At 58.4% G+C, this 26,725-nt stretch overlaps 1 protein-coding gene across 1 annotated transcript; it reads left to right on the plus strand.

Annotated features, from left to right (window-relative positions):
- Positions 1–391: 391 nt before the first annotated feature.
- On the plus strand, positions 392–24,959 carry Ints1 (integrator complex subunit 1). The gene is made up of 47 exons (XM_059249135.1): positions 392–708; positions 1,215–1,505; positions 3,045–3,241; positions 3,347–3,484; positions 3,680–3,839; positions 3,932–4,037; positions 4,131–4,317; positions 4,413–4,558; positions 4,657–4,798; positions 5,622–5,798; positions 6,461–6,569; positions 6,879–6,999; positions 7,346–7,423; positions 8,019–8,176; positions 8,632–8,728; positions 9,119–9,210; positions 9,330–9,390; positions 10,418–10,615; positions 10,861–10,990; positions 11,251–11,430; positions 11,504–11,653; positions 12,571–12,750; positions 12,840–12,944; positions 13,079–13,246; positions 13,487–13,598; positions 14,565–14,726; positions 15,270–15,416; positions 15,891–15,989; positions 16,204–16,328; positions 16,679–16,933; positions 17,491–17,650; positions 17,868–18,008; positions 18,137–18,323; positions 18,403–18,526; positions 19,013–19,143; positions 19,646–19,733; positions 19,813–20,036; positions 20,166–20,289; positions 20,820–20,953; positions 21,044–21,236; positions 22,051–22,178; positions 22,597–22,709; positions 23,445–23,558; positions 23,960–24,030; positions 24,186–24,277; positions 24,429–24,538; positions 24,626–24,959. Exons 1-47 carry the CDS (start codon positions 570–572, stop codon positions 24,739–24,741), a joined length of 6,660 nt encoding a protein of 2,219 aa, XP_059105118.1. The 5' UTR covers positions 392–569; the 3' UTR covers positions 24,742–24,959.
- Positions 24,960–26,725: the final 1,766 nt, after the last annotated feature.

Here is a 26,725-nt window from a genome sequence, read left to right on the forward strand (position 1 = left end):
GCGGGAGACTTTGGGCTCTGGTCTCTATGCAGAGGGAGGTGCCCAAAGCGGGTCAAATCTAGAGGCCAGTGCAGGAGGCCCTCAGCATCCCTGACTTCAGAGCGTGTCATTGTTGCACCAATAGGAAAGCAGGATTCTGACGTCTTGAGCTAGGACAGCCTCCTCTCCAAAAAGAGGCGGCAAATAGTTGATGCCCCTCTAGCGGAGCTTTCCGACAGGCGCGGGGACTGTCTATTTAGCCTCCTGCCACCAGGGGGCGGTGCACACACTGTGCACCGCTCTGCGGTCCTCTCTTCTCTCTTCCTCGCTTTCGGGTCTGTTTTACTTCCGGTTATGTGGAAAATCGGCGCTGGGAGCGAACGCTGGTCAGTTTCCACTTCCGGGGCGGCCGTGTTACGGTCCTGCTGTGTGTACAGGAGGGCAGAAGTCCGGGCACCCAAGTGAGCTCCGCTCCCTGCGGTGACATCCGTCTCCGCGCCCGGCCGCGTGTGCACTGCGCTTGGCCCCGTTCTGTGACCCCGGCGGGCGGCCCTGGGCACTCGGCCCAGTGGCCACGGCGCGAGGGATGAATGACTGAGCGAGCGAGTGACTCCCGTCGCCTCCTCCCAGGTGACGGCGCTTCGTCGAGGGGCGCCAGGGCCGCGGGCAGGATGAACCGAGCCAAACCCACCACCGTACGGAGGCCCAGCGCGGCCGCCAAGCCCTCAGGTGCGTCCCCGAGCGCGGCGGGACACAGTTAACCTAGGGGTACTGTAGGGCATGGTCCTCCAACACAGCATTCCTGCAGGACGTGGTCACCCAATCCAGGGTTCCTGCAGACGTAGCTGCCCTGGGGGCTCTTGAGGGACAAAGCCATTCATGCTCTGCTGAAGCACCGGGGACATGGACCAGAATCACAGACTCTGAGGCCGGATGATGTAGGCTGGGGTCCTGGAGTTTCTCCTTGGTCACGCTGTGACCCTGGACGCATGACCTAACCTCCGTGTCTATTTGTAAAGTGAGGTTCACACTCCTTTTGAAGAAACCCATTGAGAATTAAGTAGACCGGTACTTGTGAATTAGAGATGGTTTAGTTTCTAGTCGGCACTGTCAGCCACCACGGGCTCTGCCAGGGTCTTGCAGAGCAATCTCAGGCTCAACTTTTGTCTCCTCTGGGTCTCGTTCATCTGCTCTGAGGGTGGGTATCACAGAGGTGGGTGTTCTTTCTTCTGCAGGACATCCTCCCCCTGGAGACTTCATCGCTCTGGGGTCCAAGGGGCAGGCCAACGAATCAAAGACAGCCTCCACGCTGCTGAAGCCAGCCCCTTCTGGGCTGCCTTCAGAGCGCAAGAGAGATGCCTCAGCTTCTCTGACTGGTGCCTCCGCGCTGACTGGCCTTACTAAACGCCCCAAGCTGTCCTCCACTCCCCCGTTGAGTGCCCTGGGACGTCTGGCGGAGGCTGCAGTTGCAGAAAAACGAGCCATTTCTCCCTCGATTAAAGAGCCGTCTGTGGTACCCATTGAAGGTAAGGTCAGACTGATGACTTCCCCAGAGAGCTTCCCTCATCCTGTCCATCACCCCAGTGCCCACTGGGGCCACTTCCCGCCTGGTTCTGTTAGCACAGCAGGGTCTTCTGCAGGAATGGATGTGATGAGCTCTTGGCTCCCTGTGGGTTTGCTTCCTGACATTGCCCGCAGATGCACCTCCCAGCCCCGCACTGCTCAGGGCTCATCCTTCCATCACTGTTCCGGCATGTCTGTGGCATGCTCCTCTGTAACAGCACTGTCCTGCTGGGGGAGGTGCACCAGGTGTGGTGGCCCCCAGGTGGTCCTAGCCTGGTTCTCAGTGGGAGGAGATCTTTTGCACACTGTTTCTCCCTCAGGGATGGGGAGCATTTTGGTGCCATTTTCCAGGGGGAAAACAGGTCCCAAAAGTACCGAAGAGATAACTACGCCCACTGGCCTGTTGCTCCTACTAGCACTCATGGTTGTGTAGCTGTTTAACCTTCCCCTCCTTTTTGTCACTCATCAGTGACTTCTTTGACAGTGCCAGGATTGAGCCGAGGTCCTGATGCACACAAGGCAAGTGTGTTACCACTGAACTATAGCCCAGCCCCGCTCGGTGACTCATAACAGCTCCATGATGCCTGTAGCATAGACCTGTCACCCTAGCTCTGTGTCAGCCTCTGAGCACCTAGCACTCCAGTAGCAAACACCACTGTCTGCATGCCTGCTCAGAGCAGGAGGCTTCTGTGTGAGAGCCAGAAGGACAAGCATCCTGTCCTGCAGACTTTAATGAAGCTGTAGCTCAGAAAGCTACATTACCCCTTGCTATTGAGCCGTCATTTGAAAGGCTCAGAGGGTAGCCAGGTGTGGTGGTGTAGGTTCATCACTTCAACTGCTTGAGAGACTGAAGCTGGTAAGCCTCAGCCATTTAGCAAGACCTTGTCTCACAGTAAAAAGTAAATTGAAGATTATGAGTATAGCTAAGTGGTAGAGCACCTGCCTAGAATCCCCCAGTGAGGGGCTAGGGTGTGGCTCAGTGGTAGAGCACCTGCCTAGAATTCCCTAGTGAGGGGCAGGAGTGTGGCTCAGTGGTAGAGCACCTGCCTAGAATCCTCCAGTGAGGGGCTGGGGTGTGACTCAGTGGTAGAACACCTGCCTAGAATCCCCCAGTGAGGGGCAGGAGTGTGGCTCAGTGGTAGAGCACCTGCCTAGAATCCTCCAGTGAGGGCCTGGGGTGTGACTTAGTGGGAGAGCTCCTGCCTAGAATCCTCCAGTGAGGGGCTGGAGTGTGGCTCAGTGGTAGAACACCTGCCTAGAATCCCCCAGTGAGGGACTGGGGTGTGGCTCAGTGGTAGAGCACCTGCCTACCATTTGTGAGGCCATGGGTTGGGAAGAAAGGCACTAACCCTAACCCCAGGTGTGTGGTTCCTGGGAGCTCAGAGCCTCCATGTGCTGGTGAGGTCCATCTGCGTAGCCTCTAGTTGTCTGCTCACCCCTGTGGCTCTGGGTGTGACCTCTGCTCCCAGCCCTGCTCTAATGTGATCCTCCTGTGTGGTCAGTTCTTCCCACCGTGCTGCTGGACGAGATCGAAGCTGCTGAGCTGGAGGGCAATGATGACAGGATAGAGGGAGTGCTGTGTGGGGCAGTGAAGCAGCTGAAGGTGACCCGGGCCAAACCTGATAGCACGCTCTACCTGAGCCTCATGTACCTGGCCAAGATCAAGCCCAACATCTTCGCCACGGAGGGTGTCATTGAGGTGAGACTGGCTGGCAGCCTGCCCTCCCGACCCTCCCTGGACCTGCCGCTGTCTCTGTGTGGTGTGAGGCGCCTCGTGACAGCTGTAACTTTGCCTTCCTTGCAGGCCCTGTGCAGCCTCTTACGGAGGGATGCCTCTGTCAACTTCAAGGCCAAAGGGAACAGCCTAGTGTCGGTACTGGCCTGCAACCTTCTCATGGCCGCGTATGAGGAGGATGAGAACTGGCCTGAGATCTTCGTGAAGGTGAGTCATCCCTCCAGGGACTCATTGAGCAGAGCCTTGTGGAAGGGAGGGTACTGGAGACCAATACAAGAGGAAGTGAATGGAGGTCCCCAATATGCTATCCCTCCTCCATGGGTGTTGACCAGGGCCTCTTGGATGCCCCTGCTCTGGGTGCCGGGCCAGCGTCAGGCAGGGTCCACACATGACTCACTGTAGGTGTACATTGAGGACTCGCTGGGTGAGCGCATCTGGGTGGACAGCCCTCACTGCCGCACCTTCGTGGATAACATCCAGACAGCCTTCAACACCAAGATGCCCCCAAAGAGTGTGCTGCTGCAGGGGGAGGGGGCGCGTAGTGGAGGTGACCTTGGTGCAGGTAAGAGAGGTCAGGGTGTTGGGTGGGGGCTGAGGACACCACCCTCCACATCCTCGGGAGAAGGCACCTATTGGCTCCCACGGTGCTTGCAGGCAGCAGCCCCCATCCCTCACTGACAGAAGAGGAGGATAGTCAGACGGAACTGCTGATTGCTGAGGAGAAACTGAGTCCTGAGCAGGAGGGGCAGCTCATGCCAAGGTAGGTGTGCTGACAGCCCCAGTCTCAGGAGACGAAAGTGGGGGCACCGGAGCTGGCATCCTTCCTGGCCTCCCTTTCCCCCCTCTGGCCTAGGTACGATGAACTCACAGAGAGCGTAGAAGAGTATGTTCTGGACATGCTTCGTGACCAGCTGAACCGGCGCCAGCCCATCGATAACGTGTCCAGGAACCTCCTGCGGCTGCTCACAGCCACCTGTGGCTACAAGGAGGTGCGGCTGCTGGCCGTGCAGCGGCTAGAGATGTGGCTGCAGAACCCCAAGGTGTGCTGTGTCGGTAAAACCGTTCATGAGGGGTCTTATTGGGGGTCTAGGCAGTTGTGGTTGCATGCTCAATGGCCTTCCTGGCCTCCCTGCAGTTAACCAGGCCAGCACAGGACCTGTTGATGTCTGTGTGCATGAACTGCAACTCCCATGGCCCAGAAGACATGGATGCCATCTCTCACCTGATCAAGATCCGCCTCAAGCCCAAGGTGCTCCTCAACCACTATATGCTCTGCATTAGGTACGTGGCCGGCTGGGGCAGTGGGCGGTGAGACATGCCAGTGGACAGCAGGGGCGGCCTGGCCTGTGCCCTCTCACCTGCTTGGCTCTTGTGTCCAGGGAGCTGCTGAATGCACACAAGGACAACCTGGGTACCACCATCAAGTTTGTGATCTTCAACGAGCTTTCCAATGCTCGCAACCCCAACAACATGCAGATTCTCTACACTGTGCTGCAGCACAGCTCTGAGCTGGCACCCAAGGTGGGGACACTTACCAGCCCCTGGACTTATGTCTAGATGAGGCTGGGGCCTTGTAGAACTGCACAGGGATGAACTCCTGGCTTCGGGTGGGAAGACCCGTTGGCTCCTAGTTTCTAAACCATCCTGTGAGCTAACGCTGTGGAGGAGGGAGATTGGGTGTTGAGTGAGCCTCCCAGCTGCCCAGCTCCAGCTTGGTGCAGCCTCCTTGGTTGGGGGTCTCTCTAAACCAAGCAGGCATCTCCACAGACCTCCAGCCCTGGCCTGGAGTCCTAGCTCGTGGTTGTCAGGTCTGGCGTCTCTCTAGACCCAAGAAGCACTGTTACACTTAGCAGGAGCCAAGCTGTTAGGTACTGCGCTAGCATCTGGCAATGCCTGATGGTTGCCTTCTTAGCTCAGTGTTTTTTAAGATAATTGGGTAGTTGTGGACCAAGGAAGGTGTTTGGTATTCTTTGAGCCCAGGTGGGTCAGGTGGGATGGGCTGAGGTATCTGGTCTGTGCAGCATCCTCATCCCCATCTTGCCAGTTAACCTTTTCCCTGGTCAGAAAGGACTGGCCCCCCTCTTGCCAACTACCAGGAGAGTAGTTTACACCCACAAAGGGAAGACTGGCCCCTCCTCTCAGGACAGGCAGCCCAGGATGTGCTGTGGGACCTTACACAATCCTACCACATTACCTGCTTAGTTTTTGGGGGGTTCTGTTCTCCTGGCAAAGGCTTTCTACTGGTCCCAGTGAGATCCTGCCAGGTTGATGGGGGTATGGCCGAGGCGTGTACCTGGATGGATGGCCATTGACCCCAGCTCCTTGTGGCTTCTCTCTGCCTCAGTTCCTAGCCATGGTGTTCCAGGATCTGCTGACCAATAAGGATGATTACCTCCGTGCCTCAAGGGCTCTGCTGCGAGAGATCATCAAGCAGACCAAGCATGAGATCAACTTCCAAGCTTTCTGCCTGGGGCTCATGCAAGAGCGCAAGGAGCCCCAGTACCTGGAAATGGAATTTAAGGTGCCATGGGGCCCCTGCTTACCACCTCCCACTTTGGAAGTTTCCTGGCCCTGGCAGGATTACCTTGATATATAGGGATGGCCACGTGCCAGGCTTGTGTGCAGACATGGGCTCAGTGGTCCACACATCAAGTGTGAGGTCAGCAGTGTTGCTCCATCCCTCATAAGGATGGGGAGGGCCTGACCAAGCTGGGGAGCTGCAGCTGGCAGGACCGTGGAGTGACCGGGAGGATGGACAGGGCACCCTAGTAAGAGGTCTGCTTGATTGGGGGTGCAGAGCAAGAGATGGGAGGAGGCGCCCTGAGCAGAACGAAGCAGGGAGTCTGGGGGATCTCCAGGGCCCTAGGCAGGATGGCAGTCCACCGTGGTGGCAGTCTGCCGTTGGGGAGAGGATTTTGTCTAGCTCTGTGGGTTGAGTCCTTTCCTAGTATCTTGATCAGGACCTGGCTTAGCCTGGCCAACTCCGGGACCCCAAGACCTGCTTCTGCTAGCTCTTATCCTAACGCGGTGGTCTCTAGATGTGGGGACATGCTGGCTCCCTCGCTGTGTCGCCTGTGTGTCCGTGTCTGCTGTGCACATGCACACACGTGTCCCTATGCCGTGTGGGACCTGTGGGAGGGCCGTGGTTGGTCTTGCCAGCCTTGCTGCTCTGTATGCCTGTAGGAACGGTTTGTGGTTCACATCACGGATGTGCTGGCCGTGTCCATGATGCTGGGCATCACAGCGCAGGTGAAAGAGGCTGGCATCGCCTGGGACAAAGGAGAGAAGAGAAGTAAGACCCTGCTGGGCTGGGGGTCTTCAGACGAGGACATAGAACCAAGCCTTGAGTAATTGTGCGTTCCTGAAGCTGAGATGACTCCTGAGACTGAAGTGGCGGGGCGGGCGGTTAGTCAGCATGGTTTCTAGAGGAAATCTGGCTGGGTCTGTGCTTGGAACCTGTTCACTGCAGACATCCTGTTGATTTTTGAGCCCCAGAGCGGGGTGGGATGTCCATAACAGGGAGCAGGGGTGGTCTCCATAGTGGCTTGGCCTGCTTGAGGCCATGGCTGCAGAGCACCCATGAACCTGCTCACCTCCCTAGACCTCGAGGTGCTACGTACGTTCCAGAACCAGATTGCAGCCATCCAGCGTGACGCAGTATGGTGGCTTCACACTGTCGTCCCCTCCATCAGCAAACTTGCCCCCAAGGACTATGTGCATTGGTAAGAATCAGGCCATCTTTCAGCTTCACAGTGCCAACTACTTGGGCGCCTCTTCGGGTAGGAGCTTGTAACCTCTGCTGCAGCCACTGACTGCAGACCCTTAGAGCCCCGACACTTGACAACAGAAGGATCCTGAGCATGAGAGCCACGTGTGGGTCTCCACTCCTCAGAGTCCCTTTCAGCCTCGCTTGGTCACTAGTGGCCACTGTGGGCAGGCGGCTCACAGTTAGGAAGCTCCAAGCACTTTTCCATCAGCAGCTTTTGCCAGCGTTGTCCCTGTGGGCACTGTTGGGGTGGAGATGCCCTTCCCAGCTGTATCCTGACTACCCTGTCCCTGTCCCTGCAGCCTCCACAAGGTGCTCTTCACCGAGCAGCCCGAGACCTACTACAAGTGGGACAACTGGCCACCAGAGAGCGACCGCAAGTGAGAACACAGTCTGGGGCGGGCAGGGAGGGCAGCCTGGGGTGGGCGGGGCAGCCTGGGGCACCTGCTGAGCAGATGCTAGGCGGGTAGGTCTACCCTGCAAATCCTGTCCTGTTCTTCACCTGCAGAGGAGTCTGCCCCAAATTCCTGCCTCTTCTCCATTCCCTGGCCACACCCCCAGGCAGCCCCTCCCACTCCCAGTGTGCCCTTCCTTGGCTGATTTGCTGTCCCCTCTGACCCGCTGGTCACCTGCGTTTCTGCCTCTCCCCTCCTGCCACCCAGTCCAGCTAGTAGACGCTGCTGTCCAGTTGTACCCCAAGCACTCTTCCTACCCTCACTGCTACATTTCCAAGCTGCTTTCCAGGGGTTGTATGCAGCCTGCTGTCCATGCACTTACGAGTGAGTGACCATCGGTGGAGGAGGCAGTGGTCTCCCACTCTCTCCCTAGCCGTTAAAGGCCAGGATCTAGGGTGCATCCCCTGCACGGGCCACTAGACTAACGAAGTGACATCCGTGGACGATGGCCTGGAGTCTGGCCACTGGCCAGAGGAGGCCCTAGTGGCCCTCACCACCCGTCTCCCAACATCACCTGCAGTTTTTTCCTGCGCCTCTGCTCAGAGGTTCCCATTCTGGAGGACACGCTGATGAGGATCCTGGTCATTGGACTGTCCCGAGAGCTGCCTCTTGGCCCTGCAGATGCCATGGAGCTGGCCGACCACCTGGTGAAGCGAGCTGCAGCTGTGCAAGCTGACGGTAACACCCTGGTGCTCTGCCCGTCACGCCACAAAGCCCTGAGTGCCACATCCCAGCTGGATCCCACACCCTCTGTGCAGCTGTGCCTGCTGTCTGGGAGGTTGGGGACCCAGATTGAGGACCTAGTGGTCCCCCTGTGCCCTGGCAGGCTCTCAGTTCACCCACGTTCCCACACGGTGGACCAGGCAGCGACTTGGCTGTCCTCCCCTCTCTGGGGGAAGTGGAATGATCCTGAGCATGGTGCTTCCGATTCTGGGTTCTCACAGCACGCTCCTCAAACCCCCGGGGAGGGCCGAGTGGCTGCTGTCGGGTTTCCCTGGTTTGGCCCACATGCTGTGGTACCAGTCACACACACGCCTCGCCTGGAGCAAAGTCCCGGGCTCTCTTCCCGCTTACTCCCCACTGCCCGCTGAGGGCTGGGCCAGACTCTGGAACCCAGGCCCTTTGGGTTTCAGATGTGGAAGTCCTGAAGGTGGAGCGGATTCAGCTGATCGATGCGGTTCTGAACCTGTGCACCTACCACCACCCTGAGAATATCCAGCTACCACCGGGGTAAGGCTGCAGCCCTGCTCCCAGCAGGTTGGCCCGGAGCTGGCTTCCAGTACCCACAGGTGCTAACCACTGTTCCTTCTCCTGACTTTGGGGCCTTTTCTTTCTTTTTGCTTTATCTTTTCTTTTCTTTTCTTTTTCTTTCTTTTTTTTTTTTTTGGTTTTTCAAGACAGGGTTTCTCTGTGTAGCCCTGGCTGTCCTGGAACTCATTCTGTAGAGCAGGCTGGCCTCAAACTCAGAGATCCGCCTGCCTCTGCCTCCCGAGTGCTGGGGTTAAAGGCATGTGCCACCACCGCGCAGCATGTCTGACTTTTTGCTTGGGTTCTAGGGCACAGAACTGGCCTGGCCTGGCAGGGAGCTGAGCTCACACTGTCAATGTCCCTACCTTCCAGGTATCAGCCCCCAAACCTTGCCATCTCCACCCTCTACTGGAAGGCCTGGCCCCTACTGCTGGTTGTTGCTGCCTTCAACCCAGAGAACATCGGTGAGTTGTCCTGGCCGTGGGAGAGAGGGCATGGGCCAGAGCCTAGCAAGGTGCCAGCTGGGGTACAGGTGAGGCCGGTGAAAATGCCGTGGGTGGCAAGCTCCTGTTTCCTTCCCTAGGCCTGGCTGCGTGGGAGGAGTATCCCACCCTGAAGATGCTCATGGAGATGGTGATGACCAAGTAAGTGGGTGAGCATCCTTCATCCCAGGGCGGGGCTGCACAGAGGAATATTATTTATGTCGCCTCCCTGGTGTCTGCCTCCTTGTGTGCAGTTTCTGAAGCCAAGTTTGGTTCATTGGTCTCAGCTCCTTTACTGAGGCTTGGCAGTGTGGTTCTAGCCATCACTGTGGGCCCATGGGCAGGGTGGTAGGACCTGTGCACACAAGCTGGGCAGCTGGCACACTGCAGACAGGGAAGAGGGCAGACCAGGCAGATGGGGGTGGAGCGCATGTGGGCTTGGGGAGTGCAGCAGGTCCGCAGCCATGGTGACCTGCACAGTGGTTAGCACAGTCCATGGAGCCTCTTCGTTCTTGTGTTGAAGCCCGTATGGGTCAGGTCAGGACTGCTGCTGTAACAGGTCCAGCCCAGCCAGGCGGGCACCACACACAGCAGTGGCCTTAGGTCATAGCCTAAGGACATGACATTGTAGGGTCAGGCTTGTGTGTGGCCATGATATTGAGGACCAGGTGTGTGATTGTGACATTTGGACCGGTATGTGTATAGCCATGGCATTGAGGAACAGATGTGTGGCTGTGGTGTAGGATACTGGGTGTGTGGTTTATGCCTGGGGCATGGGACATGGGACCTTGTGGAAGGGACTCCTCAAGGAGACAAATTTTTGAGCAAGTAAAAGAAAGGGGAGTGTTTGTGCCTCACAGAAACCTGTGTGTCTCTGTGGGGCTTCCATAATGAACAAGGGTCCCATGAGGTGTGGTATGGTGTCACATAGTGTGGCAGAGCAGGTGTCCTCGACACTGGAAGTCTGACACTAGCTAGGTTCCATGCTGAAGGTGGCTGTCGTGCTGTGTGAAGTGGCTGTACTGGGTTCCCAGAGCCTGCAGTTAACAGGCTTAACTGACAGCGTTCTTGTGGGCCTGGCGCTTGGGTTGTGCTCCTGCAACAGCAGCCTTGTGTGCCTGACCCTGAGCATTGCATGCTGGGTGCCATGTGCAGGGGTGGGTACTAGGCCTGCATGTTTGGTCTGCAGTAACTACTCGTACCCACCGTGCACGCTGACGGACGAGGAGACGCGGACGGAGATGATCAACCGTGAGCTGCAGATCTCTCAGCGGGAGAAGCAGGAGATCCTGGCCTTCGAGGGCCACCTGGCTGCCGCCTCCACCAAGCAGACCATCACCGAGAGCAGTAGCCTCCTCCTGTCCCAGCTAACCAGCCTGGACCCCCAGTATGCCACCCTCCTTGTCCCGGTCCCAGGTGTGGGGGAAGGCGGATGAGGAGCAGGCAGAGCTGACCTTGAGCTGTCCACTCTGCCCCACGTGGTGTGGATCTCTGGGATTAGGCCTTAGGGTGCTGGGGTTAGCTGAGGTGTCCACCCCTTGGAAGCAGAGCTGGACACGCGTGGCTATCCTATGCTTGCACTCAGTGTTTTATGTGTGGCCTTCTGACTCTTGTGTCCCCCATGACACACAGAGGCCCTCCCCGGAGGCCACCCCCTCACATCCTGGACCAGGTGAAGGCCCTCAACCAGTCACTGCGCCTTGGACACCTGTTGTGCCGCAGCCGTAACCCCGACTTCCTCCTGCACATCATCCAGCGCCAAGTAAGTCCTGCCTTGAGACTGGTGGAGGGGGCCACAGGCCAAGAAGGTTCCAGAGGTCTTCCCAAGGGCAGAGTGTGTCAGGATGCACTGTGTCCGTGCATGCTGCTGGTGCACAGGCACCAGGGTGGTTCAGATGCACACAGACTGCTGCAGGTTGCCACTTGCCCTGCAGAGGGCACACGTGAGCATCTGCATCCCAGAGGACTCAGGTCACAGTGCCTGGCCTCTGTTGGTGAGCTGTCTCCCTGCTGCCCACACAGGCCTCCTCACAGTCCATGCCATGGCTCGCGGATCTGGTGCAGTCCAGCGAAGGCTCGCTGGACGTGCTGCCTGTGCAGTGCCTATGCGAGTTCCTGCTGCACGATGCCGCTGATGCCACTGCCTCAGGGGAGGAGGAGGAGGAGGGCGAAAGCCGGGAGCAGAAGGCCAAGAAGCGACAGGTATGGGTGCGCAGCTCTCTACCCCACCAGACTTACCCAAGCAGTGGCCCTGACAGTTCTTCTCGGTCCACAGAGGCAGCAGAAACAGCGGCAGCTGCTGGGCCGCCTGCAGGATCTGCTACTGGGCCCTAAAGCAGATGAGCAGACCACATGTGAGGTGCTTGACTACTTCCTCCGGCGTCTGGGCTCCTCACAGGTGGCCTCCAGGGTGTTGGCCATGAAGGTGAGTGTGGCCGGGTGTGTGAGAGACTTGCTGTGGCGGGGGTGGGTCCTGGGGATTAACAGTCTCACACGTGCTGGTTAAGTGCTGTACCATTAAGTTTGCCCCCAGCCCCCCACTGAGAGATTATCGGCAGGGCCTCTACCACTGAGCCACACCCCAGCCCCTCACTGGGGGATTCTAGGCAGGTGCTCTACCACTGAGCCACACCCCAGCCCCTCACTGGGGGACTCTAGGCAGGTGCTCTACCACTGAGTCACACCCCAGCCCCTCACTGGGGGATTCTAGGCAGGTGCTCTACCACTGAGCCACAGCCTGGCTCTCTGTGTGTGTATTGGATAGCCACTTGGCTCTCCTAGACTTCTTTCTTAATTTGCATGGGCAGAAGGTACAGTGCCACTGATCTGCAAGAACTGAAGCCCTTGTCTCTTGTCTGTGGCTCCTTCCCTGGATGGTGACATACTATGACAGTGGTTGAACAAACTGCAGCTTGTCATATCTAGAGTAAAGTTGTGCAGGGCACTGAGCTGAGGCTCAGGCTCTCTAGTCCATCACTAGCACCACAGAAAAAAGCTTTGAGCAAATGTTTTGCGCTGGGTGTGACGGACAACCCAGTAATGTCAGCATTCAGGATGCTGAGGCGGGAATTTCCAGGCCAGTCGGTTACATAGTGAATTTGAGACCAGCCTGGGCTAAGAGTCAGACCTGTCTCCAAAAGCAAGTAAGGAGTTTGAAGAGCTCAGCTCATGTTTCTATTCTCCTCGAATATGGTGACAGCAGCGAGCTGGCGAATCTCCTCACCCAGGAGCTGCTGTGTCTCCGTGCGGGGCGTGAGGAGACAGGCATGTTTCTGCGAGCAGGGTGGGTGTGCTGCATACCAGGGTAGGCATTCTTAGCTCTGCATGTGTGTGTACCTGCAGGGCTTGTCACTGGTGCTCTCAGAGGGTGGCCTTCGTGACAAGGAGGAGAAAGAGCCCCCCATGGAGGAAGACGTAGGGGAGGCAGACGCGCTGCAGGGCTACCAGTGGCTGCTGCGGGACCTGCCCAGGCTGCCCCTGTTTGACAGCGTGAGGACCACCACTGCCCTGGCTCTACAACAGGTACGGAGTGGGCAAGGCCAGTCCTGGGAGGAAGAGGCGGTTGCACGCTCCCCCAGGACCCATCTCAGACATCTGCCCACCCTCCCCAGGCCATCCACATGGAGACTGACCCCCAGACCATCAGCGCCTACCTCATCTACCTGTCCCAGCATACACCAGTGGAGGAGCAGGGCCCACACAGTGACCTGGCCCTGGTGAGGGAACTCGGGCAGGGCCAGATGGCTCAGTGTCCCCAACATTGTGGCTGGCTGTTGGGCTCACGAGCAGAAGGTTGGGCCACTCATGACCAGAATCTCTGGAGTTTCTGACAGCCCTTATCCCCACTCAGGATGTGGCCCGGTTGGTGGTGGAGCGCTCCACCATCATGGCACACCTCTTCTCGAAGCCCTCCTGCAGCACTGCATCCGACGCTGTCCTCAGTGCCCTGCTGTCCGTGTTCTCCCGCTATGTGCGGCGCATGCGCAAGAGCAAGGAGGGCGAGGAGGTCTACAGTTGGGTGAGGGCCACGTGGGTCAGCAACCCAGCCCGTGGGACAGGGCGTTCAGAGCCGGGGGAGGGGAGGGGTGGTCTTCAGGGAGTGAGGAGGGGATGAGGTGGACTGAGGCAGTCTGTAGGTAGGGGATAAGCTCTGTAGGGGCTGACGCTGCAGCCGGGCACAGGGTGGGTACACTGTCACACCATGGTCAGTCCTACCCTCTAAGCCACCTGATGCCCACCCCTCTGCCACCTCTCACAGTCAGAGTCTCAGGACCAAGTGTTCCTGCGCTGGACCAGTGGGGAGACGGCCACCATGCACATCCTTGTGGTCCATGCCATGGTCATCCTGCTGACACTGGGCCCACCCTGTGGTAAGCAGTCTGTCCTGGGCTTTTCTGTTCATTTGTTTTTCAAGACAGGGTTTCTCTGTGTAGCCTTGGCTGTCCTGGAACTTGCTCTGTAGACCAAGCTGGCCTTGAACTCACAGAGATCTACCTGCCTCTGCCTCCTGAGTTCTGGGAGTAAAGGTGTGTGATAGATACCATTGCACAGCTGTCCTGGGCTTCTCTAACTCAGCTTGTAGTTTGGATGGCCTGGGAAGAGCCCTCTGGACTAGCTTGGGTGTGCCCTTGCCCACTGCACCGCAGCTGCTGAGTGTGGTGTGAGTGTGCCCTCCCTGCTCATCTGAGTGTCTCGTGTACAGTCGAGCTCCCATCATCCCCGGGGGCCTGTAGAGTGGCCTGGGAACTCAGTAGCCAAGTCCGGAGCCTGCTAAACCCAGGCTGGCTGAAACACCTCTGGCCAGTGGCCTTCCCTCTTATTCTGCTCACTGGGGCAGCTTCCACACAGGTGCCCAATTATGCCTAAGAGAGTGGAAAGGGTACAGGATGAATTACAGGGCATGTGGGTGGGCTCCACTGCCATACTGGGGGAGAGGTGGTCATCTCTGGTGTGTCCATCATGTTGCCCTGAGGAAGGATAGCAGGGAAGGCTGACCATGATGTCTCATCTTGTTGGGTCCCTGGGGCTCTACAGAGCCCAAGGCTAAAGGTACTGTGAGGACAGGCAGCTTGTGCTGAGGTCCTGTGGTCACATGAGTGCAAGTATGGTGACCTCAGGCAAGAAGTCACGTTTCACCCGCAAACCCAGGATACTGTAGGCCACCGCACAGCAGACAGGTGACGTGAAGTCATGTGCCCAGTGCGCTGTCAGTCCTCATCTGCGTTTGAGTCTTCTCTGTTTCCCTACAACCTCAGCTTCCCACGGTAAAAAGTACAGCCCTTCGTGGGTTCGTGGCTCCTCAGGTGATACCGATGTTCCCTGTATCTTCTCTGAAGCTGGTGATGACGAGTTCCATGAGTTGCTGGACATCTGGTTTCCTGAGAAGAAGCCCCTGCCCACAGCCTTCCTGGTGGACACCTCTGAGGAGGCCCTGCTGCTGCCCGACTGGCTGAAGCTGCGGATGATCCGTTCTGAGGTTCCCCGGCTAGTGGATGCTGGTATAGCAAGGCTGGGCTTGGGAAGAGGCGGCCTCTCACCCGCTGCCTGGGAGCCTGAACCGGCTCCTGTCACACCTTCCGGCAACTCTGAGGGCTCCGGGACCAGGCCTGGGGAAGACATGGCTATAAAAAACCTCGTCTCTAGAGGCACAAGAGATAGGGTCAGGGCTCTTGGGTTAGTCCTTAGAGGGCATGTGGGCTATAGGCAAGCTGCAGTGGGCGGAGGAGAATCCCAGCAGGGGCTGCACATGTGCCCAGCTTGGGTCTTCCAGTCTGACCCCAGGCATGGAGGGAAACCTTAAGTGACCGGGTGAACTTGGAAAGCCCAGTGAAAGATGTATCAAAGAGTCAGGACTCCAGTGAGCCATAGGGACTTCGGCGACATCGTGTCTCCTACCTAATAGATGCCTCAGTGGACTGCATGTGGTAGAAATCGGCAGTGCCGGGCCCTGTGATGGGGTGTCTCAGGGCTACCCTTGCTGGGCTGGGGCTGGGGACGGATCTGGATGGCCCAGTGGGCAGCTGAGCGTGCCTTGCCCACAGCCCTGCAGGACCTGGAGCCCCAGCAGCTGCTGCTCTTTGTACAGTCCTTTGGCATCCCCGTGTCCAGCATGAGCAAGCTGCTGCAGTACCTGGACCAGGCAGTGGCCCAGGACCCCCAGACCCTGGAGCAGAACATCATGGACAAGAGTAAGAAGCCCTGGGGGCCATGAGGCTGGCAGCATCCCTGTGGGGCTGGACTGTGTGGTGGTCAGGTCGGGTGGGCATCTACACTTGTGGCAGGTACTGGAACTCTGAGACTTTACTGCCCCCATCATGACTGACTTTGAGGCTGGAGGGAACCAGCCTAGGTCCTTTGCTGGGAATCGTAGCTCAGTTCCTGCAGTCTTGGTTTTTTTTTTTCCCAAGACAGGGTTTCTCTGTGTAGCCCTGGCTGTCCTGGAGCTCACTCTGTAGACCAGGCTGGCCTCCAACTCAGAGATCCACCTGCCTCTCCCTCCCAGTGCTGGGATTAAAGGTGTGCGCCACCACCACCACCCGCCCAGCTCCTGCGGCTTTAGGAGAGCTTGCTGGGTGTGGTATGGCAGCCCCTGGTCCTGTGTTCTGTGGGAAGGCAGGCTGGCTTCACCCACCCCCAGTGGTCCATTGGCTGCTGTTTTGCAGATTACATGGCCCACCTGGTTGAGGTACAGCATGAGAGAGGTGCTTCCGGAGGCCAGACCTTCCACTCACTACTCACCGCCTCCCTGCCACCCCGCAGAGGTAACTCCTCCCTCCCCCGCCCCCCAGCTCCACCACCACCATGTTACTGTCCTGGCTGAACTTCTTTTGGCCAGCATGCTGTTCCCTTGCTAGTGCCAGCCTCCAGCTAGTGGGGCTCTTCTTCTGGATCTATCTTTCACGTGGGCCCCAGCAGGACCGGGGCCAGGAGCTGGTCAGAAAGTTTTGAGGCCACATGCTTCCTGTTTCTCTGCAGACAGCACAGAGGCTCCTAAGCCAGAAAGCAGCCCTGAGCCCCCACCAGGCCAGGGCAGGACTCGGGCAGGCACACAGGTCCCAGTGCTCGGCCCTGAGGACGACTTGGCAGGCATCTTCCTACAGGTAAAAGGGCTGTGATATGGGGGTCCCCCAGCAGCACCCCCTGCACATGTATGCCCTTCCCATCTCTCGTGGCATGTGTCTGACCACTGCTGCATACTTACCTTGTGCTCACTTGCCGTGCTCCCAGTGTAAAGTCTGGCTCTGGGTTCCCACCTAGGCCCCGTGGGCTCTAAATACCTCTGACCTTCACAGCAACTCCTGGGGTGTTAGGGTCCCTTGCCACTCTTCCAGCACAGACCCCAGGTCCCTTAGTCATGCAGATGAGCCCAAATCAGCTGGACTTGAGAAGTGATATACATGGGAGCCCAGGGGTACAGGGCTTCCGCACTCCCCACACCTTCTGCTTTCAGATCTTCCCACTGAGCCCCGACCCACGGTGGCAGAGCTCCAGCCCACGCCCCCTCGCCCTGGCCCTGCAGCAAGCCCTGGGCCAAGAGTTGGCTCGTGTTCGCCAGGGGAACCCCGAGGTGCCAGGCATCACAGTGCGTCTCCTGCAGGCCATGGCCACCCTGCTGAGCTCCCCGCATGGTGGCACTCTAGCTCTGGCTATGCACCACAGCCACTTCCTTTCCTGTCCACTGATGCGCCAGCTCTATCAGTACCAGGTACTCTGGCACACGAGCTGGTGGGAGGGAAGGGCAGCGGGAGACCGGTGGCCCAGAACGCATGGACTCTGCCTACTGCAGACAGCCTTGGGCATCTCCCCAACCCAAACTCGGGCCCAATGCTGTCCCCCAGCAGGCCTAGAGTCCCTGTCCCTAAATACATAAAGGCCAGCTACCTAGGGGCAGGAGCGGGGGCAGGGGTGGGGGGTCCTGTAGCGGAGGGTGAATGAGTGAGGTCTCTCATCCTGTCCACAGACTGGTCTGGGTGTGCCCTGTGTGCATGTGCATGTGCATGTGAGTGCATCTGTGTGTGTGTGTTGTGTATGTGTGCACACCTGTCTTTCTTCTCCACAGTATGAGTTGTTAGTGGAGGGCACCTCCCCAAGGGACAGGTCTTTAAACTCCTTCAAGGTCGCCCTGGCATTGAGTGGCAAGTGGGATGATGTTGGGTCCTGGCTCTGGCACTGGGCTTCCAGTACTGGGTCACAGGCTGCTCCCAAGTCAGGGCTGTTGCAGCCCTGTGCCCACGTGCTAACATACGCTGGCTGTTCCCACAGCGTGCTGTCCCTCAGGACACTGGCTTCTCCTCGCTCTTCCTTAAAGTGCTTATGCAGATCCTGCAGTGGCTGGACAGTCCCGCTGTGGAGGATGGGCCCTTGCAGGCCCAGCTCAAGTTGTTTGCTACCAGATACTCGGCAAGACGCAGGATCAGTGATGGTGAGCATGCTGAGGGAAGCGGATGGGCGGGGCAGGTTGGTGTTAATGTGGTGGAGCCAGGCCTTCAGAGAGGCAGCCTCTCCGATTTGGGCTCCTCTGCATGACTAAGGGACCTGGGGTCTGTGCTGGAAGAGTGGCAAGGGACCCTAACACCCCAGAGTGTGTGGGCAAACCAGAGCCATGGTATTGGTCACATGGATTGCCCCTTTGCTCACAGTGGGCAGTGGGCTGCAGCACCTGGCTGAGGCCCTGAGCTTCCGACATGACCTGGAGATGGCCAGCTCCACCGTGCAGGCCGTCATTGCTACCTTAAGGTCCGGGGAGAAGTGCGCTGTGGAGCCTGAGCTCATCAGCAAAGGTACCACCAAGCCCAGTCTTGTCCCCTCCCCGCTGTTCCCCACGTGGAACCTCTTGAGGTGTGTGTCTGCCTTGGGGAACCCCAGTTGTTGGCCTACTCGGCTCATCAGCCAGCCTCCTGCCCCACAGTCCTCCGTGGCCTCATCGCGGTGCGCTCCCCTCACTTGGAAGAGCTGCTGACGGCCCTTTTCTCGGCCACCTCAGAGGCCTCCTGCCCGAGCTCGGCCTCCACGCCCATCGTGCTGGTGAGCTCCCTGCTGCTGCAGGAGAAGGATGAGCTCCTGGGCCCTGGCAAGCAGGACGCGGAGGGTACCGGGTAGGTAGGGGTGTGGCCAGGGGGTGGGAGGGTGGTGGCTCTGCAGCCTGCTCTCTGTTCTGATCTCTCTGTCCTACAGCACAGAGACTGTGCGCCTGGGGCCAGCGTCGGGGCTGCTTGTGGACTGGCTGGAGACACTGGACCCGGAAGTGGTCAGTAGTTGTCCTGACCTTCAGAGGAAGCTGCTCTTCTCACGAAGAAAGGTGACCGGGACATGGCCCAGCGCCCTCCAACAGTGCTGCCACTCCAGACTTCGGGTCTTTTAGCCCCCAGAGGAGGGGCGGGGTTCGCCAGGTCTGGGCTTCCTGACCCCGGTAGTGTGTGTCTCTTTGGATCGACGTTGGCAGCCATGTCTGGGACTGGGGCTGGAGTAGAGGTGAGGGTGGGACAGTTTCACCACACCCTAAAATCTGAGGAGCCCAGGCCAGTCAGAGGTGTGGGGAAGATGAGAAGGTAGAAGGGTATTGGCTGCGCAGTGTCACTTAAGCCCGGCCCTTGCCCAGGGGAAGACGGACAAGATGGGCAGAACCCGGGGCCTGCCCTGCATGGCGGAGATGAGATGGTGCCAGGCCTGGCCCTTTGCTGCTGTTTCTGGGGCGACCCCACCAGAACATGGTGAGTTGACATGACTCATCAGAACTGGTTGTCCCTGGACCCCATTGAGACCATCCCAACCTCTTTCTTCCCAGGGTAAAGGCCACATAAGTGCCCAGGTGCTGTCTTTCCGCCCCTACCTACTGGCCCTCCTCACACACCAGGCCAGCTGGGCCACACTACACCGCTGCATCCGTGTCCTGCTAGGCAAGAGCCGGGAGCAGAGGTGAGTCAACCCTAACCCCTGGAGCCGTGAGTTATGTCCCCGCACCTGGCTTCAGGGCAGTAAGCATCTCCTGAGGGCCTCCTGGGTGCTCAGTGCCTTAGGACACCTGCATGCCCTCAACTGCTGGGCCAAGAGCCTGCTTTTGGTGCCCAGCCCCTCACCAGGGGGTAGACAGTCCAGCCTCTCCTACCTTCTTACCACATTTTCACCTGTGGAGAATTTGGTTTAAGTCCATGCCATGGTACGGGAGGCAGAGGGGCTGTGAGAAGCTGCCCATCCAGCCTTGTGGCCCCTTGGCTGTGACAGGCCCATAATGTGGGCACAACCTGTGCTTGAGTTTTCTCGTGGGAACCATCACAAACACAGGACCTGGGAGTGTGTGGGTCAGGGAGACCCCTGTTGTCTGGCCATTGTGCACCAGGGACTCCTCAGAAGGACAGCGGTGGCCCGCTACAGAGGCCCTTTTCAAGAAGTTTGCCCTGGCTGTGCTTGCTTCCTCCAGGCTCGACCCCTCAGCCTCCCTGGACTTCCTCTGGGCCTGCATCCATGTTCCCCGGATCTGGCAGGGCCGGGACCAACGCACTCCACAGGCAGGTCTCAGGGAGTTAGTCCAAACCTGTGGGTGGTGGCTGCATGTCCTGGGGTTGACCTGTGGCCACCTGATTACAGAAGCGGCGGGAGGAGCTGGTGCTTCATGTCCAGGGCCCAGAGCTGCTCAGCCTGGTGGAGCTGATCCTCTCTGAGGCAGAGACCAGGAGCCAGGATGGGGACAGTGCTGCACGCACCCTCATCCAGACCCGGCTGCCCCTGCTGCTTAGCTGCTGCCGTGGCAATGAGAGTGTCGGAAAAGTGACGGAGCACCTGACCAGCTGCATTCAGCAATGGGGGGACAGGTACCTGAGTCCCCGCTCTGTCCCCTTGCTGTAGATGAGTGCTCTCACTTGAGAGTGGCTCCTTCAGCACATGGCCCTGCCCTGGCCACATCACCCCAGTCACCCAGTCCCTCTGCCCTCCGCTTTCAGCGTGCTGGGCCAGCGCTGCCGAGACCTGCTACTGCAGCTGTACTTACAGCGGCCGGAGGTCCGGGTGCCAGTGCCCGAGGTCCTTCTGCAAAGTGAAGGTGCCACCAGCAGCAGCATCTGCAAGGTGAGGGACACAGCCTGCTGTAGTCATGTAGCCCACAGACCCTGAGCAGGAGGAGCGAGGGCTGTGCCATCAGCCTCACCTGACCTCACTGGAGCCGTGAGGTGTGCTGTGGTAGGCTCTTCCCTGAAGAGCCGCCTGGATGCCTAGGGATGCTTTCCACTGCCCTCCCCGCTTTGAGCTCAGACGGTGGACAGACAGGAGGTGGCACATATGTGTTGTGTAATATGGACACCATGGCCTCCATCAGGAGGGGAGTGCCCTAGTGCCCTGTCACCTCCAGAGTGTCCCTGAACCCGCCTGCCTCCTACACATCCTGGCCAGCTCCACTGTACCTCAGCAGGGTGATCAGTTTGCATCCTCAGAAGTTTTGCTGCGTGAGAGGCCACATGAGGTCCTGCCTGTGTGGTGTGATCTCCAAAAGTCCATGCTGAGCATGCTACTGCTGCGTGGTGTCCAGGGCTGTGAGTGGGATGGGAGAATTCAAACAGTGCATGGACAAGTATTCTCCCTCATGTCTTCCCTCCCCCTAGCTGGACGGGCTCATCCATCGCTTCATCACGCTCCTGGCAGACACCAGTGACTCCCGGTCTTCTGAGAGCAGAGTGGCTGATGCCAACATGGCCTGTCGGAAGCTGGCTGTGGCTCACCCCATCCTGCTGCTGAGGTGCTTACTCCCGCAGCAGTGGGCACACCGTGGGGTTGGGGGTATCTGGTGGGAAGACGTGACCAAGAGTACCCTTCTCTTGGTCCCCAGGCACCTGCCCATGATTGCAGCCCTCCTGCATGGCCGCACACACCTGAACTTCCAGGAGTTCCGCCAGCAGAACCACCTGGCCTTCTTCCTGCATGTGCTGGGTATCTTGGAGCTGCTGCAGCCGCGTGTCTTCCAGAGCGAGCACCAGGGGGCGCTGTGGGACTGCCTGCGCTCCTTTATCCGGCTGCTCCTGGTGGGTGCCAGGCAGGTCATCCTCACATTCCTCAGCCCAGACATCCTCCCATGCCCCCTCTTGTCTTTGCTTAACTTCCTTCTTCTCCTATAGGAGAACCTGGAGCGAGGGCCAAAGCCAGGCCACCCTCCATTTGCTTCTGCCTCCACTGTCTGGAGACCAGCTCTGTAATGAGGCTCCTAAGCCCCAGCATCCCCTGCTTGGGGAACTCCACATTCTAGACCCTTGGTGCTAAGCCCCGTTGTGTGCTGTTGGTTGGCATGACATGCCCTAGGCTATACATCTTTGCTGTGATACTACAAAGACAGAAGCCAAGCCAGCCAGGTGTAGCAGCAGCACATAACTGCAAATAGCATTTGGGTGGCTGAGGCAGGAGGGTTGCAAGTTCTAGACTAGCCTTGGCTATAATGTTGTGAGGCTATATATAGGTTAGACCATCTCAAAAAAAAAAAAAAGAAAAGAAAAGAAAAGAAAAAGAAAAAGAAAGGAAAAAAAGCCCAGGGGCTGGAGCTGGGGCTCAGTGATTAGAGAGCACTGTCTGCTCTTGCAGAGGACCTAGGTTTGGTTCCCAGCACCCACATGGTGGCTCACAACCATTTGAAACTCCAGTTCCAGGGGATCTGTCACCTCTTCTGAACTCTGGGTACCAGACACCCATGTGCACAGACATACATTCAGGCAGAACACTCATACAACAAAATCTATAAGCCAAAGCTCCAGGCCCCAGTCAGCCTGGCTTGGGCTGAGGCTGTCATGGGGGTCACATGTCATGTAGAGGGTCTAAGGAGCCTCTGGTGGCTCTGCTTCTCTACAGAACTACCGGAAGTCCTCCCGCCACCTGGCCCCCTTCATCAGCAAGTTCGTGCAGTTCGTCCACAAGTATGTGTCCTGCAGTGCAGCAGCAGCCGTGGCCTTCCTGCAGAAGCACGCAGGGCCCCTCCAGTGAGTCCCACACCTGAGCCAGGAGGGACAGTCCAGACATGAGTGTCCTGGTGAACTGCAGCCCTCATCCTCATCCCCACGTGCTCCTCCTCACTCACCCCTCCTCCCTACCTCTCCATTTTCCACAGACCTCACCCCAGACAGTCCTTCCTGCCCTGCTGCTTTTCCTCACCTGCCATTCTTCCCGGCCTGCGCTCTAGAGCAGTGGTGGTTCTCCACCTTCCCAACGCTGTGACCCTTTAATACAGTTCCTCATGCTGGGGTGACCCCCAGCCGTACAATCATTTTCATTGCTACTTCACAGCTGTGATTTTGCTACTGCTGTGATTCGTAAATAGTTTTGGAGATAGAGGTTTGCTAGAGGGGTCGCGACCCACGGGTTGAGAACCACTGCCCTGAACCCACGCTCTCTCCACAGTGACCTGTCCTTTGACAACAGTGACCTGGTGATGTTGAAGTCTTTACTGGCAGGGCTCAGCCTGCCCAGCCGGGACGGGAGAACGGACCAAGGCCTGGATGAGGAAGGCGAAGGTGAGGGGACACTCTGGGGTGGAGTGCAGGAAGGGTTCTGGTAGGTCTAGCTGAGCCCCGAAGCCTCACCTGTCTCGTGCATGTGCGTGGGTGGTGCTGTGACCAAGCTGACTGAACAGAACCGCCCTGTGGGAACGTTAGATTCTGCTTCCATGTCAGACATTAACCTTCTGGATGCTTCCTGTGTGCTTCCTGAGCAGGCTGGACCTCAGGTCAAGGTCTTTCACCTTGCTTGCTTGGTGGTAGCACAGGCCCCACAGGCAGGGAGGGCTCTCCCCTCTGCTGACATGATCACTAGCAAATGAGCAATGACTCAGCCAGGGATGCCTGGAGGCTCGGTGATCGGTGATCGTGGCCACGCTCGGCTGCCTGTGCTGGCCACGTGGACTGGCCAGGCTGTCTGAAAGCACACAGAAGGTGTTTCATAGAGGACACACTGTCCAGACATCAGTCTCCCAAGTGCAGTGGCCCCTTGAGGGCAGAAGCAAGAGAGTGCTCCTAGGCTGGCTGTAGATATAAGGAAAGCATTGCTGTGTCCCAGGGTGGCCCAGCATCCTGAATGCCACCTTCCACATGACAACCCTCAACCCTGTGACCACCACATGTACCAAGCACTGTTGCATCCTGGGTAGTGGCCAGCGTACCTCTGGGATGGGTAGTCTTTCCATGGAGACTGGGGGTCTGGCTGAGCCATTGGTGTTCAGCCATTGCCTAACCCGGACTAACCTTTCACAGATGAGCGTTCAGCCGGCTCCCTACCCTTAGTCAGCGTCTCCCTCTCCACCCCACTGACTGTGGCTGACGTGGCTCCGCACATGAAGAGGCTCTCCCGGGGCCAGGCTGTTGAGGGTGAGTGAGCCAGCTGCTCCTAGACCACCCTGGGTGCACGGTGCTGTTTGTTCAGATGGCACAGTGGACCCCTGAAAGCATTGAACTGCTTAAAGAAGACCCAGCAGGGTGGCTGGTAGGACTGTCAGTCTTCAGAGGAGAAGCAGGCGTTTTGTAGAAGGGGCTGCTCCAGATATCCTGGCCACACTGGTGAACCACTTGCCAAGTCCTCCCTGGAGACCAGAGGAGGAGGGTGTAGGGTCAGGACAACCACGAGCATGGCGCATGGTGCTTGGTGGATCTTGGGGAGCCTCTGGAGGACTGGGATGCCTGGGGACTGTCTCTGTCTCTGGTTTGCTTGGGGCAGAAAGGAGGTTCCCCTAGATCCTCCTAGACTCCCCATCCTGGTCCTTTGCCCTCAGATGTGCTCGAGACTCTGAGCGACATAGATGAGATGTCACGGCGGAGGCCTGAGGTCCTGGGCTTCTTCTCGGTGAGCTCAAGTCGGGATCTAGAGGGTGGCACTCATCCTGCTGCTGTGCGAACCAGTTTGCGCGGCCCCAGTGGCACCTTGGGAATAGGCCCTGCAGTTGCCGTTAGGCTGAGTCTCTCTGGTTGCCTGGTGACACTCCTCTCCCACCTGAACAGACCAACTTGCAGCGGCTGATGAGCTCAGCGGAGGAGTCTTGCCGCAACCTGGCCTTCAGCCTCGCGCTGCGCTCCATCCAGAACAACCCCAGGTGAGTAAAGCCCCAATCTAGGGCTCTGTCACCCCCAGCTAGCTGAGCCAGACCATGGGAGGCCAGTGCAGACTGGGGAGACTGGGGCCTAGCCTGGACTCCTGGGCACCTGGGCCGTGGGGCAGTACCCACTTGAGCACATCTCTTGCAGCATCGCTGCCGACTTCCTGCCCACCTTCATGTACTGCCTGGGCAGCCGGGACTTCGAGGTGGTACAGACGGCCCTCAGGAACTTGCCCGAGTACACCCTGCTCTGCCAAGGTGAGCCACCACCCCCTCCCCAGCGCCCACCTGCTGCCCGGGGAGGCGCTGCTGGCCCAGAGCCGTCTGACTTGGACTCTTCCGTAGAGCACGCGGCTGTGCTGCTGCACCGAGCCTTCCTGGTGGGCATGTACGGCCAGATTGACACCAGCACCCAGATCTCGGAGGCCCTGAAGATCCTGCACATGGAGGCTGTCATGTGAACACTGTGGTCGTCATGATTCCAAGCTATACCAGCAAGCCTGCTCTGTGCTCTTCTCATCCCTGAGCCCTTGAGGCTGGGCAGGGCTGAGAACAGCTCTCTCCAGCCATCAGCTTGTTCTGGTAGTCGCCATCTTTCCAGAGAGATACAGCAAGAGGCTGTTGAGCCAGCAAAGCACGCTGAGGGCCACTTTAAATGAAACATCGAGTCCTCGTGTGCTGTCTGGTGTCCTGTGTTGTCCCTGGCCAGTGTGGCCTGGTTCCTGTACTTGGGGTAAGATTCCAAGAGGTTGAGCAGAGGCCTGGGAGGCAGAGCCTGAGGCATCCCTAATAGACCACCCTGCAGGCTGTCCACACTGCCCGGCTGTCTCCAGTGGTACGGCCTGCTTGGCCCTGGGTCTTTTACCCCAAGATCAGCCATGCAGAGTGGTCTCACCCCAAACAGATGATAGAGCCCTGTGGTGCAGGCAGGAGTGGCCCTAGTAGCCTATGATTCTGGGCGGTCTCTATGGGTGGCCCCCAGATGACCCACCGGTTCCCATCCACCAGGGGACAGCAAGGTACCCTAGTGGAAATTGCAGCTGGTGTGGGGCAAACCGTTCTGCAGTGGCATTTGTCTATGACGGCTCCTGCCCCCAGGTTAGGGCAGAGCAGCCGTTCTCAGGCTGGCCAGGGGCCCTTCCTACTGGTGCAGACCATCTCCCCAGACTGCCCCAGCAGGGTTGGCTCCTGTGGTTGGCGTGTCTATCTCTGGCCACCAGGGGGCACTGTTTCCTAGGACTCAAGCTCCAGCTGCTTCTGCTGATGACCTGGGCTACACAGGCTCAGACCCACAGTCCCTGGTCCCAAGGTAGCAGCTGAGCCAGGTCTGCCTACCCACACACCTTCCCAAATGCACTTGCTGGCCGCTACTGTGCCTGCCTCTCACTCTTGAGTCTTCCGCAGAATGTGGATGATGGTGCCCCACTGGGCCAAGGCAGGCTTTGTCCTCAGGAGGATTCCTGGGGTGATTTGGAGGATCGGGTTGGGCAAGGAATGAGGAACAGGAGCCAGCTTCAGATAGTCTGGTCCTCACTAGGCCTTCATACACCCGTTCAGAGCAGCAGACCCATGTGTAGGTGCTGGTCTCCATGTACAGGTGGGGTGGTAGTGATGGCCCTCCTGGTTGGCTAAGGGCACTTGGACACTTGGAGGTTCCTGTTTGCCTTGCCCCCACCCCAACCCCTATATCACTGTTCTCTAGCCTTCTGGCTTCTCTTCCAGGCCAGCCCCACCCAAACCTGGTCCCACACACATCTCCTGAGAAGCTCTAGGCCCGTCCATGGCACCTGTGCTCTGCCCTTGGGGGCCCTCAAATAAGGACCTCTGGATCTGGGTGACTGCTCCTCAGTGTGGGCCAGTCCCACCCATGCATGAGAGACCAGAGAATGAATGGAAGGGTGTCCACAGCATGGAGGCCACTGGCCCCCAGTGAAGGCCACTGTACGGTGTACTTCCTCCTCTGCCAAGGCGGGGCCAAGCCTGGTGTCCAGGAGTCAGCCCACAGCACCACTTCCATCCCATCTCCTTGCTTAGTGCCTGAACCTGGCCTTGGGTCACTCACTGCCCTTGGCACATGTGCTTGTTTCCAATCCCAAGTGCTGCCTCCTCGTTTGGACCTGAGTTACCTGGCGGGGCCGTTGGTACCTTCTTGCCCCCAAGGCTTGGGAACCCCATGATGGGAGAGTTGAGACTGGAGCTTGTGACTGCATCTGCCCCTCATTGTACCATGTGTGGGGTAATGGGTACTGAATAGCAAGTGGCTGGCTCTGAGGGCGGGTGCAGGAGTCCGGGGCACTTCCCACATGGGCATCCAGTCAAAGCCTGGGGCCACCCCCACCCCCACCCCGAGACTGGCTTTCTCTGTGTAGCCCTGGAACTCACTCTGTAGACCAGACCACCTGGCTACGTGGCACACTCTTAATTCAGCAGAGGCCCAGGGTTTAT

Source organism: Peromyscus eremicus, chromosome 23 (genome assembly GCF_949786415.1).
Source record: "Peromyscus eremicus chromosome 23, PerEre_H2_v1, whole genome shotgun sequence".
In the NCBI taxonomy this organism is placed as follows: domain Eukaryota; kingdom Metazoa; phylum Chordata; class Mammalia; order Rodentia; family Cricetidae; genus Peromyscus; species Peromyscus eremicus.